The 19,598-nt window shown below is 41.4% G+C and overlaps 2 protein-coding genes and 1 long non-coding RNA gene across 3 annotated transcripts; 2 read left to right on the top strand and 1 right to left on the bottom strand.

The window, feature by feature from the left end:
* Positions 1 to 1,224: 1,224 nt before the first annotated feature.
* Positions 1,225 to 8,288, top strand: LOC143419866 (uncharacterized). Its single transcript, XR_013099879.1, has 2 exons — positions 1,225 to 1,351; positions 7,395 to 8,288. It is a non-coding gene; the product is annotated as an uncharacterized LOC143419866 (long non-coding RNA).
* On the bottom strand, positions 5,053 to 7,656 carry gch2 (GTP cyclohydrolase 2). The gene is made up of 6 exons (XM_004561152.5): positions 7,404 to 7,656; positions 6,962 to 7,071; positions 6,726 to 6,781; positions 6,159 to 6,190; positions 5,985 to 6,069; positions 5,053 to 5,799 (listed from the first exon to the last, which is right to left on the bottom strand). Exons 1-6 carry the CDS (start codon positions 7,654 to 7,656, stop codon positions 5,670 to 5,672), a joined length of 666 nt encoding a protein of 221 aa, XP_004561209.1. The 3' UTR covers positions 5,053 to 5,669.
* A 2,228-nt stretch (positions 8,289 to 10,516) lies between the features above and the next one.
* On the top strand, positions 10,517 to 19,191 carry msh2 (mutS homolog 2 (E. coli)). The gene is made up of 16 exons (XM_004561153.3): positions 10,517 to 10,783; positions 11,917 to 12,065; positions 12,155 to 12,439; positions 12,636 to 12,782; positions 13,002 to 13,151; positions 13,615 to 13,748; positions 14,227 to 14,426; positions 14,713 to 14,822; positions 14,906 to 15,029; positions 15,437 to 15,587; positions 15,697 to 15,794; positions 16,126 to 16,377; positions 16,560 to 16,764; positions 16,858 to 17,105; positions 17,223 to 17,398; positions 18,896 to 19,191. The coding sequence occupies exons 1-16, from the start codon at positions 10,576 to 10,578 to the stop codon at positions 19,070 to 19,072; spliced, it is 2,814 nt and encodes a 937-aa protein (XP_004561210.1). The 5' UTR covers positions 10,517 to 10,575; the 3' UTR covers positions 19,073 to 19,191.
* Positions 19,192 to 19,598: the final 407 nt, after the last annotated feature.

The raw sequence follows: 19,598 nt of genomic DNA, 5'->3' as shown, positions 1-19,598 counted from the left end.
AGGACCCACATACAGTACATGCTATTTACTACTGCAAAATGAAAAAACTGTCCATTCCCATATTTTTTAAATATATGAACAAACTGGAACTGCCAATTACACTTTAAAAAGAGAAGATTTCCCTCGTTCGAGGCCTTGCTGGATGTGGCTCGTTATCATTTATCATATGTTGACATTCAAAGAGAAAACAAGAGAGAATATGGAAACATACCAACTGTTGGGGACTTTAGCAGCATGGCTGTAGTGGCAGAGCATCAGTCATTGGGTCACCGTCAGAGCAGAACCGAGGACATCTGGTTCACCTCACTTTACTGTCTCAGGGAGAGTAGCACAATCACAAAGTCACTTATGTGCACCGATTCGCTTACACTAGTACATACGGTGTCCACAAAACAGAGATTATGAACTAGGATCCGCAGTCAACCTGTTAAACTCCTATTTAAAACTATACTTTAATATAATATATATCAGTCATACACCTATAAACAGGCCCAAGTTTAGAGTCTATACAATACAATCAAAGCCAAAAAGCCTGCTTTAAACTACATCAGGAACCGGCCTGGGGAATGACAATGATCACAGACAAGCCTATGAGCTATGAGTTTGAGGCAGACTGTAAGACCATATAGGTAATGAACTCTCTTCCACAGGTGCTACTGTGTATTTAAGAAAGGGACAAAGCTTCATAACACAGTAATAACTGAAGAGCGTTTATAAGTCCAAATCAGCTGAGTTGCTCACAAATATCTCTCATTCATATATTAATAAGAAAATAGGTTTATACTAGATAAGAATTTATTTAACTTTGGCAACTTATAGCACAACTAAAAATATTTTCAGTGTTTCTAGGCTACTTATTGCCATTACTTTACTTGGGAACATGCAAATAAATATGGTATATGCTGCAAATACTGCATTTAATATACACCAACCTTAAGGCCGCCTATGTTATCCTGGCAATATTCTTTCATGCTAATAAAAAACTGACTTTAACTACTAATGATGACATAGGCCATGATAATTAACACCCATCTATAATAATATTGATAAAAAATACAATAAATGTGCCGACTTTATATTCAGCTTTAGCTTAGCTTTAGCTTAGCAACAGGGTCAAATTCTGACAAGCCACCTATCTAAGGTTAAAAAAAACCCCCAAAAAACCGATATAAGCCCTGATCAATCCTCTCTACATATTAATGAAGCAGCCAATGTTCTACCTTGTGCATGATTACGCACCCCTTTCCTATTGGTGACGCAGGCACTATCGATCCTGAAGCTGCCTATTTAACATGGGCGAGCAGCTGGAAGCATCGGACACGACCTGGGCTCCTGAAGGCTGCAGTCACCGGTGAGTCTTGCTTACTTCTTCTTATAGACAGATTTCTGGGCACTAAAAACTTTACTTTTCTTTCTCTAGTGTTTAGACCTGTGTTGGTGCAGAAACAGGGTCAAGGCTATTGTTAAGACTAAATAAGCAGTGGCGTGTCCAGCGGGGTGGCCTGGGAGGGCAGACTGGCCACCCCAGGTGCCACCACAAAGGCAAAACAATAAAATTCAATCAAATATCAAATGTACGATTATGTTTTAACGGTGAAGCTCAGATATCCGAGTGTAAGTGAATGCAGCATCGGCTTCTGCGCTATGTGCATCACGTTAGCAAAGGTAGGAGAGCCAAGCACGAAAGTAAGGAAGCGTAGAGCTGCCACCCAGGCAAAAGAAAAATACAAGTGTATCACGTTATAACGTGATACACACAAAGCTGGATTTATTCTGTCGTTACGCTGCACAGCTGCCTCTTCTTCTCTCATTCTCTCCCCCTGCCTCTCCTGTTGCTACTTCAATCATGAAACTGATCAGTGATCAGCTGATCGGCTTTTCTCTCTTGTTTGTTTATCGCCCACTTTGCGCCAGAAAGAGGAAACCAGCAGATGTCGCGCTAAACAACAGCTGCACGTTTAAGCTTGATCAGCTGTTGTTAGAATTTATTTAATATAAATTTCTAGTATCAGCTGATGTTTGCTGGAGCCACAGCTGCAAAAAAGCTGCTGGTCATGATATGGTTTGGTTATCTGGTGAGAGGGAAACATGAAGATGAAACCAGGAGATGTCCTTACTGAATCATCAGAGCTGAACAGCTGATGGAGAAACAGGTTTACCTTTTAGTTCACATGAATGAGTTGAAGGGAAGTTATGAACTGTTTCTGAGAGACAAATAACACCAGGATCCTTTTCTAAGCAGCTGACAGCTGGTAACTGTGCAGGGGCGAGTCTAGCAAAGTGTTGCCAGGGGGGCAGGTAGGGCATTAACAGGGAGAGGGGGGCACAAAGAAATACTTTTCTTTCTTATTCTCATTTAAAATATCTCGCTTTTATTAAATAATTATCTAAATCTTACAACCAAAGTTTTTATCTAACGTAAAATGTATAGAAATCATACATATACCAACAAGACTGTACATCACTGTCACAACAGGGTTTGTTTTCATTCAAAGGCTTTATGGCTTTAATACCTGGTGGGCCGGTCTCTAGTCAAAATGCCCGATTTTCTGTCCCAGTCCAGTCCTGCAGGTTAATACTGGCAGTGTCACCATGCCAGCTGACTGTATTTCATCATCAGCCAGTGTTGTTCTTGATCAATATTACCAAAGTTTACCATAAGGCAGCATATAAAGTATTTACTTGCTTTCAGGTTTTATTCAAATGTTAGTCTTTTCAGTTGTTTCCCCACTTTTTTCCTGTTTCCAAATCAAACACCAGTTTGTGAGAAGATTATCTTCTTTTTTTAACAGGCACATAAAGTTTTACATTGGCATTGGCTAATTTGTCAATTGTTTGTTACAAATGTTCATATTTTAATATTCAAAAATGTTTTTGCCCAAAACATATGTGCACAACATGTCAGTAAAAATACTATGCAAATATTGATGTCCTTGACTGCTGAATAAACACTGACTGATTGTATCTCTTGTACTTTATCAACGCAGTATCTAAAAACTTTGCACCGTAGTGGTTAAAATCTCATTCTAATAAGAGTTAAAAGTGCATTCGGTTGTTAGGTTTATAGGGTTATTGAATTATGGTTAACGGTTGGTAGAATTTTTTTTAAACATTATCTGCCAATTACATCTGCCACCCTTCTCCAAATCTGTGCCCCTACCTGGCCCCCCCAACAAAAATTTTCTAGACGCGCCACTGTAAATAAGTACTAGCTTATTTACAGTGTCCCTGAGATTTATTTCCCCAGCATAAAGTAGTGTTGGTGTTAGCAGTGGTAGCTTAGAGATGGCAAACCTACAATAAAAAGTAACATGGATTAACAACTCTGTGCACTGGGATGGTGTAGATTGTGAGCACAGAATCTCCTCACCAGGTTTCGTTTTGTTTCTGTAGTTTTCCGAGTGAGAGCCTGTGCTAAAGCTAGCTGTGCACCACTTCTTAGTTACCTCTTTTAGTTCTACAGAAATGTTTTTGTTTGTCCCATCTGCTCCAAGTAGCCCCGTTAGAGGTGCGCTTTGCCCCCTGTGGTCCGAGTCTTCCCGGTCAGCCGTTAGACTCTGTTCCTGCTACTCTTAGCGAACCTTTAGCTTCCGCTTGGTTGCTACTGCAAAGACTTACTGCTGATGTAGAAATTTAAATCTTTCATTACTAAATCACTTGACTTAGTTTTACTTCTAACTATGAAAGAATGTGAGGAGAATCCAGCTAAGGTGACACAGTGACCATTACAGATGTGTCTGAAGCCACAAGGCCCGCCCATAATGCCTAGGCTGCCGCCAATGCTGAAAATTCCCACCACAGTACCCAAATGTGCAATGAGAACAGAGACAGGGACAGTGCAGGGAAGTGCTCACATGCATTTAGCGTGTGAACGATAAATTAATTTTTTTAATAATCTGACATTCTTAGCTCTCTCCCTAAACAAAAACAGTGAGTGCAACGTTAAAACTCAGTCCTATAAGTTATTATTTTATCCACAGTAACTTTAAGAATATTTGAGTATACATCTGTTAGCTGGTGCAACTCCTTCTGATTCACAGGTTTCTTATATGACTTATAAAACTGTCTTCCAAAAGTTTTACCCATTTAGTAGGAGTTTCTCTATCTGTACTACACTGCTATTTTCTTTTAGGTCTTTTAGTTTTCCTTACAATCCACAAGCCTGTTGCATAGCTTGTAGCTTTTTGGGTGAATATGACTGTATATAAAAATATCTGCAGGAAAACTAGACCCTTGAAAATAATTAAAATAACTGAAACAGTTTTGTGAACTTGGAAAAATTAAATATTAAAAAAAAAAAATGTAGAGGAAGTTTTAGTATTTGTTAGTTTGGTAAAATTTTACCACAATTTCCCTGATGAAGTTTTGAGGGATATGTTTATTGACAATCTGGATATCTACAAGACTGTGAGACAACTGCTTTAAAAAAAGGCGTGTTTTTATTTTTATTTTTTTTAAAAAGCAATATTTTAATAAATTCTATTTCTGACATGCACCCTCCAAACTAAAAGTTAACATTTTCAAACAATAAAAACTAAATTGAAACAAAAAACCTGCTCTGCACTTAAAAAAAGCAAGACTAAATCAAAATAAAGTTATTAGTCCAATCAGTGTCAAACAATGGTCTGAGTTTTACATGAGTTCACAGTTGTGTGCACAGAGAAAAGGGCTCAACAGAGAGCTTTAGAGGACTTGAGTACTTAGAGTGAGAGTGGAGGATGTGTGCTTGCCTGGCCTGACAGGCTGTTGTTAGGCAGTTGTTAACAAAATCTAATATCCAGTGACATATGTAGTTTGACCACCACCTTATTTGGAATGATAGCGTTGTTGCTGAGCTGTAGTCAACAAAGAGCAGAGAGATATAACTCATTTGGCTTCATTTTTCCCATTTGTCTAGTGTGTTGGGTGTTTGCTTCTGAAGATTCTTGAAAGGTCTTGTGAATTGTGGGTCTTATTTCATATCATATCTTATTTGTTCCACAGTATGAACGCTCTACATACTTACAATCTTATATAATGTAAATAGAATAGTTCAAACACACAACAGTAGTTGCCCTTGAGGTTTTATTTATTTTCAACATGAACAAAATTGGACTGAAAACTTTCAGAATGCTGCTTTTGACTTGTCACAGTGGCCACTGATCAAACAAACATCTACTCAGTACTTCTATCAGCTCTACTCATTTGAATCATTTTACAGCCATAACCGTTGAATATGCATCCTAAAATACCACATAATGCATAAAAGACTTTATAAATGTATTTATAAAGGACATAAGTTTTGTTAAATTAGCAAAACCAGTGAATAACAAATGCAATAACTTTGCAAGAGCACCTGTGAATGTCCCATCAGAAAAACAATTTAAATCGTAAGTACAATATTGCACTGAAGTTGTATACTTGGCAATAATAATATACTATACTGCCAATGAAGACTGTACAATATCTTCTAAAGGCACCATCAAAATAAGTATGTTGTGTTCACAGTGATTCCAACAATAGATGATCAGCAGTAAGACTGAAATCTTCACGGTTTCAGTGTATTGAGGTTAGATCGATAGGTGAAGGTCTTGGATCTGCAGCAGTCAGGTGCAGATCCCCTGGAACTGTAGAGCTTTCCACGTGCAACTGTAGACAGTGGCTCAGGAGTGGATGGCACGTAATGTCTGTTAAGTGCGCCTTGAAAGATACAGGAACTCCTCACGGGTTTTGGGGTCCTCGAGGTAGACTCCCAGCATGGCGCTTGTCACTGTGCGGCTGTTCATCTTCTGGACACCACGCATCACCATACACATGTGCCTGCAAAACACAAGTGTGCTTATCAAACCTCTGCAGCTCCTGAGCTTACTGACTCCTAAGCTCTGCTTAAGGCCAGTATTTTGTGTCATATAATGCTATATGAGCATCTGTGCAATATAACAGCAGCTTTAAGCTGTACAGATAATAATGTTGAAGGTAGGTAGTGTGTGTATGTTTGTACTTACGCCGCTTCAATAACCACAGCTACACCTTTTGGCTGCAGAGCCTCAGATATCCCAACGGCGATCTGCTTAGTCAGTCGCTCTTGAACTGAAACCAAAACAAAACAAAGAAATTCAGCTTATACGGTACACTAGACGATGCCAGTTGTCTAGTGCACACATTTGCCGGTTGCTTACCTTGAAGCCTACGGCTGAAGATCTCCACAATCCTGCAGAAATCAGAACACAAGCAAAGCCAAGGAGATTCATTAATAATGATTCAGTTTTTAATAAACACAGTCTGGCATCAGTCCCTGACTACCGGCCTCTTCTCCAGCCAGCAGACTGTATAACTTGTCATTTGTGAATCAGTCACATTCTGTGAATTTGTCATTCACAGTTCAACGTTAGTGAGACTGTCTCAAGTTCATCTGCAGCTACTGTAACTCTGCATCACTATATTCAGATTTAAAGAGATATTTTAGGACAGGAGGAGAAGGAGACAGGCAGAGAGGCTGTGATAATAGTCTGGGATTCCCACAGGTCCAAAAGGATTTTCTCATGGCTCGAGAGCGAGCAGAGTTTAGACTTGTGTCTGATGAGAGGCCTAGATGATAGCCAGTGTGTTTAGGCTCTAAGCCTCCAGGTCAATGCACTGGAATAACAGAAGAACACAGTCAGCTGACACTAACACGAGAAACATACAGACACAGTGGCAGCTGGAGGGTACAGTGCATGTGTGTGTGTGGGTGCGTACTCTGTTACCTTGCCAGCTTGCTCAGTCCCACCACTTTTTTGTTGGGAATATACCCGATGTGAACCTGGAGAGGGACAACAGCCAGTGAGAGCACATAATCAGAGAAATACAGGAGGTCAATATTAGCGGTTGAATGCTGAAATTAATTCACTGAACAATGCTTAATGAGTAAGAAAGCTTTTTTTCTTGTCTCACTCTTTCTTTCTTTTTAAATGTAACATTTCTTTCAATCACATAGACCTACCTTGCCAAAAAAGGGCACCATGTGGTGTTCACATAGTGAAAACATGTCTATGTCTTTCACAATCACCATCTCATCGTGGTCTTCATCAAATATGGCATTGTTTAAGATGTCTGGTGATACGAAAGCAAACATATGCATTTCTTTACATTACATTTACATTTACATTTCTTTACATATGCATTATCTTTACTTCAGTTAAGGAAACATTCATCTGAAATCTTTTCAACATCCTGGAATCATAATAATAATGCTTAATACTAATAATACTTGATCTACCCGTTATTTTGTGCCTTGATCTTTTAGTTTTAACGTCTGTGAAGATTTAAAATATCATGATTTGACCAACCAAACGTTCATAAGTAAAAAGATGCTGAATACTGAGGTAAGTCATTTTGCTAACTCACTCTCTCATCCTCTCTCAACTTGTTCCCAGGTGACTCACCATCGATGGTCTCATGGTAGCCCTTGGTGAGGAACTGGATGGCTTTGGCTGCGCGCAACGGGGTGCGCAACAGTCCCTCCCGGTCGGTGTCCTCCCCAAGATGCCTGAGGATGTCGGTGTAGGCGGTCTCCAGCGCCGGTAACCGAGACGCGTCCTCCAACTCTTTGCGGGATGTCTCGTGGTGGTTGTTGACGGTTGACATCTTGTTGTCTGTGTGGAACTCCTCCACGATGTCGCCGACTTTTGTGCTCATGGTTAAGGCGCGCTTGGACTCTGCTTAGGACCGAGAAATAAACAAGGATAAAGTTCCGTTGCCCTGCGGGTCTGGCTGGCCTATTCGGTAGTTATCCTGTTTATGGGGCCTGCCTGGGATGCGCATCAGGCTCCTATTGGTCGGAGTCGTGCGTACGTCAAAAAAGGAAGCATCGTCAGAGGGGTTAAACACTGACCAACCCCGCCCCCTGCAAAGAAGAAAAAAAAGGGGAAAGAAACCTTATCTTATGTCACTTGAGACCTTGTTAACCTCGTTTTAAATCATCTGAGTTGATTTGTTCCAGTTATGTTGCTCTGATACAAAAAATAAGCTAATAATAAATAAGCTCGTGAGGCTCATGACTTCACATGCTTTTTTTTTTAAGTTTATGGAAATCAAATTGTCGTGTAATCACGAACTGTCTTGATAAGCCACAATCAAAAGCACATTATGTTTTTTTCTGCTGGGAATACACAGCCCAAAATGTCAGAGGGCTTCAAAGGTACATATCTGCATTAAAGATACTTACAACCAGTCTGTTTAACTCTATGTCTTAATTATGAAAAATGTGGATGGTTTGACATTAATTTTGTAATATTATTTTCATGAATAAAATGATTTAATACAAACAAGCCTTGTGGGATCTGATATCTGATAAGTAATAAATGTTGTTTGCATGGTGATATAGTATTTTAATCATAATAAGAATAATAATAACTTTATTTATAAAGCGCTTTCAACCAAAGTGCTGTACAGCTATTTGAACTAAAAAAAAGAATAAATAAAAGCGATAAATAAAAACAGTAAGAATTTAAAAACTAAAAGGCATAAAATTAAGACATGTAAGATAATCATCAGATAACAGTTATTACATTTATTTACTTTTTCTTGCTGTAGGTCAAAGGTCACTTTAGGTCAGTGTGCAGATTGTGATAAGTTTGTATATTTTGGGTGTGAGACAGAGAGAATGAAACAATCACCAGTGCAAATTGGTTTATTTTATCACTGAATTGTTCTGTTCACTATAAGCAATATGACAGCAAGAAACACAAGCGACACATTAGGTAAGTATTTGATATTTACTCATCAACAGCACATATCACAGAAAAAAATTTGCTGCCATGTTCCCTAAAGCAAGTTACGCAAGGAATTAATATTAATTCACATTCTGGTTTGTCAAGCTCATTTCCAACGGACTGAGGAAAAGTAGAAAACTTATTTTATCTGATGAATCACATTTAGACATTTTTCACAGAAATACACATGCTTCAGGCTAAAGAGCATCTGGCTTGTTATGCCTCTGTGATTGTCTAAAAGGGCACATGCCATGGGTAACTTGTACATGTGTGAAGGCACCACTTGATATATAAAGCATTAAAGCATTATATATTTATATATAAAGCATTAGCCATCCATCCAGATGGGCTTTTATCGTTTTAAGAAAAGGTGTTGCTTGTTTCTACTTACTGTTTTGTCTCAGCTGCAGTCATTACACAAAACTCATTCACTGCAGCTACAAGATAATAATATTGGCATGCAAACACTCAGATATCCATAGATTTCATTTTTTGTTTGGTAGATGTGTATTCAATTTATACAGGGTTCAAAAGTCAAAAACATAAGTATAACTTTCTTTAACTTCTAAAATTATTTTAGATAAGTTTAAAAGTGTTAGTTCCAGTTAAGTTCACGCTAGAAAGGTCAGTAAGTTCAGTCTACACTTCAGGGTCTAAGTATAGAGAGCATCTGCTGTTAGGTCGATAAGGTTTTAATTCAATGGGGTTATTTTTTGGTCTTGTTTTAATTGAATTAACTGTTTCTGGGTTTACACAGGGCTCCATAATGTCGTGATTTACACATTTGCCTAGCATCAGACAGTTTCCTGGTTCAAGACCAAAATCCATACAAATCTACAAAATCAACTGTGCAGCGCTATCAGCTGTGTTGACCCCTTGTAAGGTAGCAGCTGAAAGAAGCATCAGATACTCTAAATCAATAGGACAAACTACGATAAGTTTAAATGAAAGGATTGCTTCATATTCTTGGAAGAAATCCTTTGCATTAAATGACTGCCTGAAGTATAGAACCCATGGATGTGGTCATGAAGCGGTTTCTCCCCTGAGAAGCTCAGCTAAGCCTTCACTGCAGCCACTTTTGGCTGCTTCTTATTTGTGGGTCCCTCTGAAATTTGTTTCCAGTAACTGAAAAGCATCTACTGATCAGTTGAGTTTGTTTGATGAAATTCTGGCAACTCTGATCCATAAGAGGTTAATTATAATTATATGAGTATATATATTATGTTAATCGGTGTTTCTAAATTGCACATAGGTGTGCATGTGTTAGCCCAGTGATAGATTGGCGACCTGTCCAGGGTGTGCCTTTCCTCTTGCTCTATGCTAGCTGGGTTAGGCCCAGCACCACCCAGGCGACCCTGATAAGGATAAGCGGAAGAGAATGGATGGATGGATGGAAGTCGAAAATTTGGGTTATCATTTCAAAATTTCGACTTCCATCCATCCATCCATAATAACTTTTAGTTTTAATACATTTAAACGATTTCATTAGTTTTGAGTTATTTACTGAGAAATGTGAGTTAGAAAGTCGATATTATTTATGTTCCGGTGATTACTGAAGTTTTAAGTCAGGTTCGAAAATGTTTACATAACATTAGTGTTCCGAGCTACTGAAGACGTAAAAGAAGAAACGAGCGGCGTTCTTGTCATTTACATGTTTCAGCGACTTACTCGAGAGTTTAAGATCATTCAAACATCCGTTTATATGTGGTTTAGCTTTGAAATGTCTGCATTTGTGAATAAAAATGTTCCCAGTAAGCGGCCCCGGTTGCGTTCTTGTTTCTATGGGAACATCTCGTCAACGCAACTTCCTGTTTGGTTCTGCTCGGTGGCGGGAGATTCCAGGATGGCGGTGCAGCCGAAACAGAACCTGTCCATGGACAGCGCAGCCGAGCACGGCTTTCTTAACTTCATTTTCTCCATGCCGGAGAAGCCGGACACCACATTCCGGATATTTGACCGTAACGAATATTATACGGTTCACGGGAAGGACGCCATATTCGCGGCGAAGGAGGTTTTCAAAACGAACGGGGTCATCAAATATTTGGGTTCAGGTACTAGCTTAGCTGTGCACTAAGCTAACTTCAGTTGGCGCTTTTAAACAAGTAAGGGGACGAGGGGTGCCTCGGTGCCTTTACTATTAAGCTAACCTAGTTGGTGTGACCGTGTAGCCAGAGAAAGGGTTTCACAGGTTGTAGCTAAGGTGGCTGCTATTAGCTGCAGCCCTAGCAGGTCCTGTACGTTCAGAAGCATTGCCATGGCTAATTAAATGTTGGACAGAGTATGTTTTTGTGGGAAATGATGAGGGGTCCTCTTACAGTTAAGTGTTTTCATTTATTGTCTCAGGGACATTTCATTTGTTTAAATGGCGATATATCATTGAGCTACAAATTTCCTGTGAGGTCACTGACAGAAAAACATGGAGAACAAAAACTGCTTCACCCAGATATTAGATGTTTTAGTCTTTATAGCTAGCTGCAGCTCCTTTCTTCTGTGGTGGTTTTCAGCATACAACACAAAAACCTGCATGACTTGTACCTTTGTGCTGACTCTAAATTTTACACTAGGACAAATGATGGAGTTTAAATACCTTGAGTCAACCATGGAGAGCACTGGATAGTGCACAACAGAAGTGAAGAAGAGAGTACCAAGAGGGTAGTGCAGGTGGAGATGGTTTTCGGGGGTGATTTTTGACAGGAGGGTAGCAGCAAGAGTGAAAGGGAAGGTGAAACCTGTTTTGATGTATGGTTTAGAGACAGTGGCATTGAGAAAAAGACAAGAGGGAGAACTGATGATGTTAAGATTTTAATTAATTGGGAGGATGGACAGGATTAGAAACGGTTATATTAGAGGGACAGCTCAGGTTGCGCATTTTGGATACAAAGTTGGAGGGGCAAGGATTTGGACATGTACAGAGGAGGGATAGTGGATGTATTAGACAGAAGATCCTTAATTAGAACTGCCAGGCAGAAGGGAAAGAGGAAGCCCACACAGGAGGTTTTTGGACATACTGAAGGAGGACATACAAAGCAGGATGCTGGGGACAGGCTGAGATGGAGGCAGATGATCTGCTAAATAAAAAATGCCACCTGGTCACATGAGATACTTGTGTACTGAAACCACCAGCACTCTGTGCCATGAGAAGGACGCATTACAAAGATTTTGACATGTTTTTGTTGGTCAACAGGGAGTCGAAAGCTGGAGAGTGTGGTTCTGAGCAAGCTGAACTTTGAGGCCTTTGTGAAAGATTTGCTGTTGGTGAGGCAGTACAGAGTGGAGGTGTACAGGAACCACAGCAAGAGCAGCAAGGAGCACGACTGGAAGATTGAGTACAAGGTACTGTGCTGGCTATTGAGACATATCAGGGTGGTTTCTGCTTGTTTAAAAAAACAACTCTGGATCTTACCTCCTGTGTCCAAATGCAGGCCTCTCCAGGAAACTTGACTCAGCTTGAGGAGATCCTTTTTGGTGGGGAAAGCGGCTCAGAGGGCTGTGCAGGTGTCGTAGCTGTGCGGCTTGCAACTGGAGCTGATGGGCAGCGTGTTGTTGGGGTCGGGTATGTGGATGCAGCCCAGTGGACGATGGGAGTGTGCGAGTTTCCAGACAATGAGATATTCTCCAACTTGGAATCCCTGCTTGTCCAAATCAGTCCCAAAGAGTGTCTCCTAGCCCAGGGGGAAGCTAACACTGATGGGAGTAAACTGCGTGAGGTATGTGGGCACGGTAATTACTAAACTTATGTTAAAAAAATCAGTATGAACATCAGTCTTGCAAAATGGGAAGTCTTTAAACGAGTGTTCTTTTCTTTAAACCAGGCCTGACTTAAAAAAAATTAATATTAATACTCTGGCTGCATAAGCAGAAATTGTGATGCGAGTATATTGTTGTTTTTGTATGTCTGTGTAGGTGGTGCAGCGTGGCGGCATGCTAGTCTCTGATAGGAAGAGAGCTGAGTTCAACAGCAAGGACATGGTCCAGGATCTCAACAGGCTGCTGAGAGCAAAGAGAGGGGAGACTGTGGCGAGCAACACCTTACCTGAGCTGGACAAACAGGTGAACGACAGGAAAAAACAAACATTTTGACAAAAGGTGGTGGTTTGAAAAAACTTTTCTTTATTTTACAACAACATTTAGAACTAAGCATTATTGATAAAATCCCAGTCATAACAGCTCCTGCCGACTAAATGACACTCAGGCTGAAGACCGTGCATATGAACAGGTCACTATGTGGGAAGTTTGACCATAGGGTCCCTTGTGTGGTGTCATTCTCAGGTGGCAATGTCATGTTTGGCTGCAGTGGTGCGTTTCCTTGAACTGCTCTCTGATGAGTCCAACTTCAACTCCTTCAACCTGACCACTCTGGACCTGGGTCAGTACATGAGGCTGGACAACGCTGCCGTCAGGGCTCTTAATCTCTTCCAGGTAAGTGACCGGTGTCAACGCCTCAAAGTTTTCACCTTGATAAAATCACCAGAATAACAGAAGTGTTCTTTTCTTGGAATGTCTTGGCTTATTAATGCAGTTATAATGATGCAGATTATATGGCAGCAATAAAATAATTTCTGTATCTCCACAGGCTCTTTGTGGTTGCAGGCTCTGTAGGAACTGGTTGTTGTTGTGCTAGAAAAACAAAAAGATGTGATTTAGAGAATTCAAAAACACAAATTTGGAAATGACCAGCAAGAAATTTAGAAAACCAGCAACCCGTTCAAGTTCTAGTAGCTGTGACATATTGATTTTATTGACTGAGCCTGTTTTTTCTTTTTTCTTTTTTCTGTTATGTAGCAAATACGTACGACTGTGATAAAAATATTCCCAATTTGTCCGTGCATCACTGTAATTCATCTGTTAAATTCACGACTAAGATGCAAATTGTATACTTCAGGGTTCACCTGACGACACCACCGGAGCTCACTCGTTGGCCGGTTTGTTGAATAAGTGCCGTACGCCGCAGGGTCAGCGGTTGGTCAACCAGTGGATCAAACAGCCCCTCATGGACAAAACTAAAATAGAGGAGAGGTAATACAGTGATGAGGGATGGAGGGTTTCTGTACCTTTATCAAATCCAACTTAGCAATATGCCAGGTCTGTAGGCGATAAGACCTCCTAGTCAAACATCTTTAGCTTAACAAACATTATACATTTCAAGGAGGCATTTAAGGGAATAGAAGTATGGTATTATGAATCAGCCCTCATGTTTTTATAATTTGACAGGAAAAGTCGAAATAGATGCAGAAATTTACCGATATGTCCGCATACATGGAAATTCTGAACTGAACTTTTTTAGACAAGTTTTCTTGTGATTTCTTTGAGTAGTCTTCAGGAGTATTTCTCCAGGCTTCCTCGAGGACATTCAGAGGTCTTCTTTGGATGTTGGCTGCCTTTTGTTTAGTTCTCAGTCAAAGATGATTTCGTACTGCTTCGATAACGCTGAGGTCCGGGCTCTGGGGGAGGCCATTCTACAGGACTTACAATTACTGAGGATATTTTTGTGCAGGCTTGACCTGGTGGAAAGCTTTGTGTGCGACTCTGTGCTGAGGCAGACCTGTCAGGACGATTTGCTGAGGCGGTTTCCCGATCTTCATCGACTGGCCAAGAAGTTTCACCGTCACACGGCAACGCTGCAGGACTGTTATCGTGTCTACCAGGCTGTGAGCCAAATACCGACTCTTATCACTGCTCTGGAGGGATACACGGGTAAGCTGCAGCTTATACACTGTTTACCTCACTCTACAATCTGTTTTGCAGGCTGCAGGGATGCTGTCTTGTTTGCTTCATACAGCTGATTTGACAGTTTCTTAATTGTTGTTATTTGGAGTCCAAAGATTGTTGTTGCTTCATCGTGCTGACTGTGTGTAAACAAAGGATGCTGTTTTTCATGGAACTATTTATGTATTGAATCAGATGAATTCAAAACTGAGATCTGGTCTGCTTCAAATCACTTTTAACTAAAATTTAGGCTAATACTTTGTTTGTGTTGCAGGTAGCAACAAGGTTCTGCTAAATGCAGTATTCCTCTCGCCTCTCAGAGACCTGCAGACTGACTGCACCAAGTACCAAGAGATGATTGAAACCACACTGGACATGAACCAGGTCTTTTCATTTGCTTCAAAGTATTTTGCCCTCCGTTTGCACACAGCCTGTTGTGCATTTGACTTATTTCTTGTTTCGTGTAGATTGACCACCACGAGTACCTGGTGAAGGCATCATTTGATCCGGTGCTGAGTGAGCTGAGAGAAAAGATGGATGTGCTGGAAAAACGCATGCAGACAGTGCTGAACAGTGCAGCCAGAGAACTAGGTAATTACAGTATATACATAATATAAAACAATAACCTTATTAAGAATCTGTTCTTAGAGGAATAACTTGTAAAGTACGACATGAATATAGTGATAAATAACCTAATACTAATTCTTTTCTTTTAATTGAAATTTAAATGTGTGTGTGTGTGTGTGTGTGTGTGTGTGTGTGTGTGTGTGTGTGTGTCTACAAGAAAACAAAAACAGGTAGTTTCCTAAATAGGTTCTCTGGATATTTATGTTAATGAGGTGTTGAACAGGTGTACCTAATATAGTGGCTAATGACTGTGTGTCCTAACTAACCTGGTGCCGCAGCAATCCTTGTGCAAGGCAGGTGACGGCCGTCTAAAGGAAGGTTTCCACTTTGGCTTTTATGCTTAAACAGATTGGCGTAACTTTGTGTTTCAGGTCTGGAGGCGGGTAAAACCGTGAAGCTGGAGTCAAACGCCGTGCTGGGATTTTACCTGAGAGTCACATGCAAGGAGGAAAAGAGTCTGAGGAACAACAAGAAATTCACCACGCTGGATGTGCAGAAGAACGGTGTGCGCTTTACCAACAGGTGTGCCTCACCGCGCCTCTAATGTCAGCATCACAAAACGCTGCTCGTTTTTTTGCGGGGGTTTTTTTTTGCCATCTGATGATTCACGCCGATGTATGTTCGCTTGCAGTAAGCTGAGCTCTCTGAACGAGGAGTACACCAAAAGCAGGGAGGAGTATGAGGAAGCCCAGAACGCCATCGTTAAAGAGATCATCAACATTGCCTCAGGTGAGGAATCTCATCACATGCTCCTCACTGTCTTCTCAGCAAGGCATCGATTTGAACAGCATAGGAAACGATTGTATCCGGGTTGCGTGAAAACTGGAAATGTCATAATTGCATGAAAGTTGCTTTGTGAGACCGTTTAATTGATTTCGTTCACATTTTCTGTAAAGGTCAGTAAAATTTACAGCACTTGGAATTTTTGCATAGACGTCAAAGAACTGGTGATGTTGCGGTCTTTCTTTTATCAAATACAAAATCGTTTTGGAGCCTGCACATGATGCGGTCTTCCACCTGCGATGGTTCATTTAAGGCTCTAAATGTTTTAAACCGTCAGGTTACGTGGATCCCCTCCAGACGCTCAGCGACGTGATAGCGCAGCTGGACGCCGTGGCGAGTTTTGCCGTCACATCGGTGTCTGCTCCTGTGCCGTTCGTTCGGCCTCAATTCCAGCTCTTAGACCATGGCTGCAGGCGCGTGGAGCTGCTGCAGGCTAGACATCCCTGCATGGAGATGGATGCAGACACTGCATTCATACCTAATGACATCAGCTTTGTCCAGGAAGACAAGAGCTTCTATATCATAACAGGTGAAAAATAAGCACAGATTAAGTCAAGGGTGGATTTAAAGGCAAATTCTCCCATGTGGGCTGTCTGGCTGTCATTGATGAGGCCCATCACTGTAAAAATCAGCCCTATGTTGTAATAAGCGCAGCTTTTATTAAGTCTTGGAAGTACCTCGAAAATCATTATGCTTTCCAAACCTTTGCAGGACCAAATATGGGTGGCAAGTCCACCTTTATCCGGCAGGTGGGTGTGATCGCATTGATGGCTCAGATTGGTTGCTTTGTGCCATGCGAGAAGGCAGAGCTTAGCGTGATGGACAGCATCCTGGCAAGGGTGGGTGCAGGAGACAGCCAGGTGAAAGGAGTCTCCAGCTTTATGTCCGAGATGCTAGAGACAGCCGCCATTCTGCGGTAAGAACAGACGAGCTTTATTAATAGTTATACAAATAACCGATGAGCAGATACGGGAAGGTTTTCTCATCGTCTGTGTTGTTGTTGTTACAGTTCGGCCACAGAGAAGTCGCTCATCATAATCGACGAGCTCGGCAGAGGCACGTCCACCTACGACGGCTTCGGTCTGGCCTGGGCCATCAGCGAGCACATCGCCTCCAAAATCGGCTGCTTCTGCCTGTTCGCCACCCACTTCCACGAGCTGACGGCGCTGGCAGCTCAGCAGCCCACGGTCCACAACCTGCACGTCACAGCCCTGACGTCGCACAACACACTCACAATGCTGTACAGAGTCAAGCCAGGTCAGCACGTGGTTTCGCTCGGGGTTAACGCAGCTTTGTGCTTTTAAAAATGTTAATCTCAACAAACGATTATAATCAGCCCAGAGCGCCTTTAGAGTGATCCGTCTCTGTCTTCAGGCGTGTGTGACCAGAGTTTTGGAATCCACGTGGCCGAGTTGGCTTGCTTCCCGCCTTCAGTGCTGGCCGCTGCGAAGGAGAAGGCGGAGGAGCTGGAGGAATTCCAAGAACCTGCAGGAGATGAGTCGGAACAGGAGGAGGAGCCCAAGGCTAAGAGGCGAAAGACAGACAAGCAGGTAAGGCTCAGATTTCCACTATTATACCAACACCATAATCTAGACACAGCGGTGTCCATAGTGACATTTATTTATCATTTAATAAACACTACATTGTTGGTACAAGAGGCATAAATGTGCGTTTGTGCTGCAAACGGAGACTACTAGTCTTGCTAATAATAGCAGATTTTTATTAAAAGAAGTGTAGAGACCAAAAGTCAGGGCAGGGGGCAAAAATAAGAATACACTTGAAGCTGTCAAAGGAATGGGAGCCTGTTAGAGGGCTAATACAGAGAGTCAGACAACCATTCGCACTCACACCACTAACTGCATGTCTTTGGACTGTGGGAGGAAGCCGGAGACCCCAGAGAGAACCCCTGAGGACAAGGGGAGAACATGTAAACTCCACAATGAAAGGCCCTGGCCAGATGGTGGAGTTGAACCCATGACCTTCTTGCTGTGAGACTAATCATCGTACCACCATTTTGCCTCATTTCTGTTGAGCTTATTCTCTGGATGCATTAAAGAAGTCTTGACCTGGATATCTACTGGCTCTGAAAGTCTGAAATACTGGCCTTCGCCCTTGAGGACAAGTCATCAGACTTCAGCCTATTGATTCCTACATAGATTAACATTATCTTTTGCACTAGTTTGCCTGACTGCAAGAAAAATGATTGCTCAGTGGCACTGAAACAATGGTAATTTCTGACAATTTAGTTACTCACAAGACTTCATGTGCAGTTCCGTTTAATCTCAGCCGTTTCACTGCAGAGCCAGATGTGATAAGAAATTTTCCTAAGCAAGATCGAGTAGCACAAACTTGAATTCCCCCGTAACAGGGGAAATATTAGTCGGATTTTAGAGTGGCAGAAGCTCGGGATCTTTTAAAAAGCTGAAGACGAAAACAGGATGGTGTCCACAGCAGGATAATGAACAACACAAGTCAAGATCCACATCAGACTTCCTCAGAAGGTGCAAGCTTAGGTGCTCAGTCCTTGCGCTGGCAAAGGTCGGCAGCCTTAACCCAACAATATTCCCACGTGTGGGATTAATAAAGGTTATCTTATCATAGTAAATAAAACCTCTATTGAAAATCTGCGGTTAGACATAAAAGTAAACTTGAGGCAAGAATCTCAGAACTAGAAATCCCTTTCTAGGAAAGTCATCACCTCAAAAGATTCCTGGCTGCTACAAACAGCTCTGATTGTTCCCAGTGTTACTAATTACTGCCAGTGAAGGATAACAGAACTGTCGCTTTGAGCCCTTTTCCTCCTTTGATATTTTCACACTGTAAAAAGATGGGTATTTTATTCTCCACGGTGAAGGAATGTCACAAGCACAAGGGGAAAAAAATACACTTGTTGCTGTGTTCTTACAGATAGAGGCAGCCAATCAGAAGAAAGTTGACTTAAAGGCAGCAAAAGCGCCTCGTTTCAGAGAGTAGAGCTGAGGTCCATTCAGAAACCAGAAGAGAGAGTTTGAATTTCTTGTAACACCCATGCCCTGCTTATTTTTCAGGTGGGGGAAAACCTGATCCACTACTTTCTGCAGAAGGTGAAGTCACTTCCACTTGCCACCATGACTGAGGAGGAAGTGAAGGCAAAGCTCAGGAAAATGAAGCAGAAGCTGGTTGCCAAAAATAACACGTACATCAGCGAGGTCCTCGCACGCTGCGTTCCTGTTAAAACTGCTTGATTTTTAAACCCCTACCCGCTGTCTGCTCTGCAAAGTTAAAGTTCATCACTGTAGCGGAGAACACTAGAGTGCTTATACTGTAGTTTTCCAATAAAGGATTTATTGCCACTCTGCAGACACGTTTGTTTGTCTTTTTTGTCCCAGTTATTTCGTGAGATTGCTCTGTCGCTTAACCTCCTAGGACCTGGCGTCCACATATGTGGACATCACATTTTGGGTTATTTAGACCAGGGGTGTCAAACTCAAATACACAGTGGGCCAAAATTCAAAACTGTAACAAAGTCGCGGGCTAACATTAATATTTATTGAAATATATTTATTCCTCCAGATATAAGAATGAATCTTTTCTTATGGACTCAAACACATTTTGCTGAAAAACTGAATATGAAACACGCAAAGCTTAATACCAAACAATATATATATTAGCTGTATAATACCAGTAGGCCAGCTCTAATAATAATTTGGTATGGCTTCGCAGGCCAAATGTAATTAGGCTGCGGGCCAAATTTGGCCCGCGGGCCAGAGT

Source organism: Maylandia zebra, linkage group LG8, assembly GCF_041146795.1.
Source record: "Maylandia zebra isolate NMK-2024a linkage group LG8, Mzebra_GT3a, whole genome shotgun sequence".
Taxonomy (NCBI): domain Eukaryota; kingdom Metazoa; phylum Chordata; class Actinopteri; order Cichliformes; family Cichlidae; genus Maylandia; species Maylandia zebra.
The sequence above is the reverse complement of the archived record's forward strand: the minus strand, read 5'-3'. Positions and strand labels throughout refer to the sequence as shown.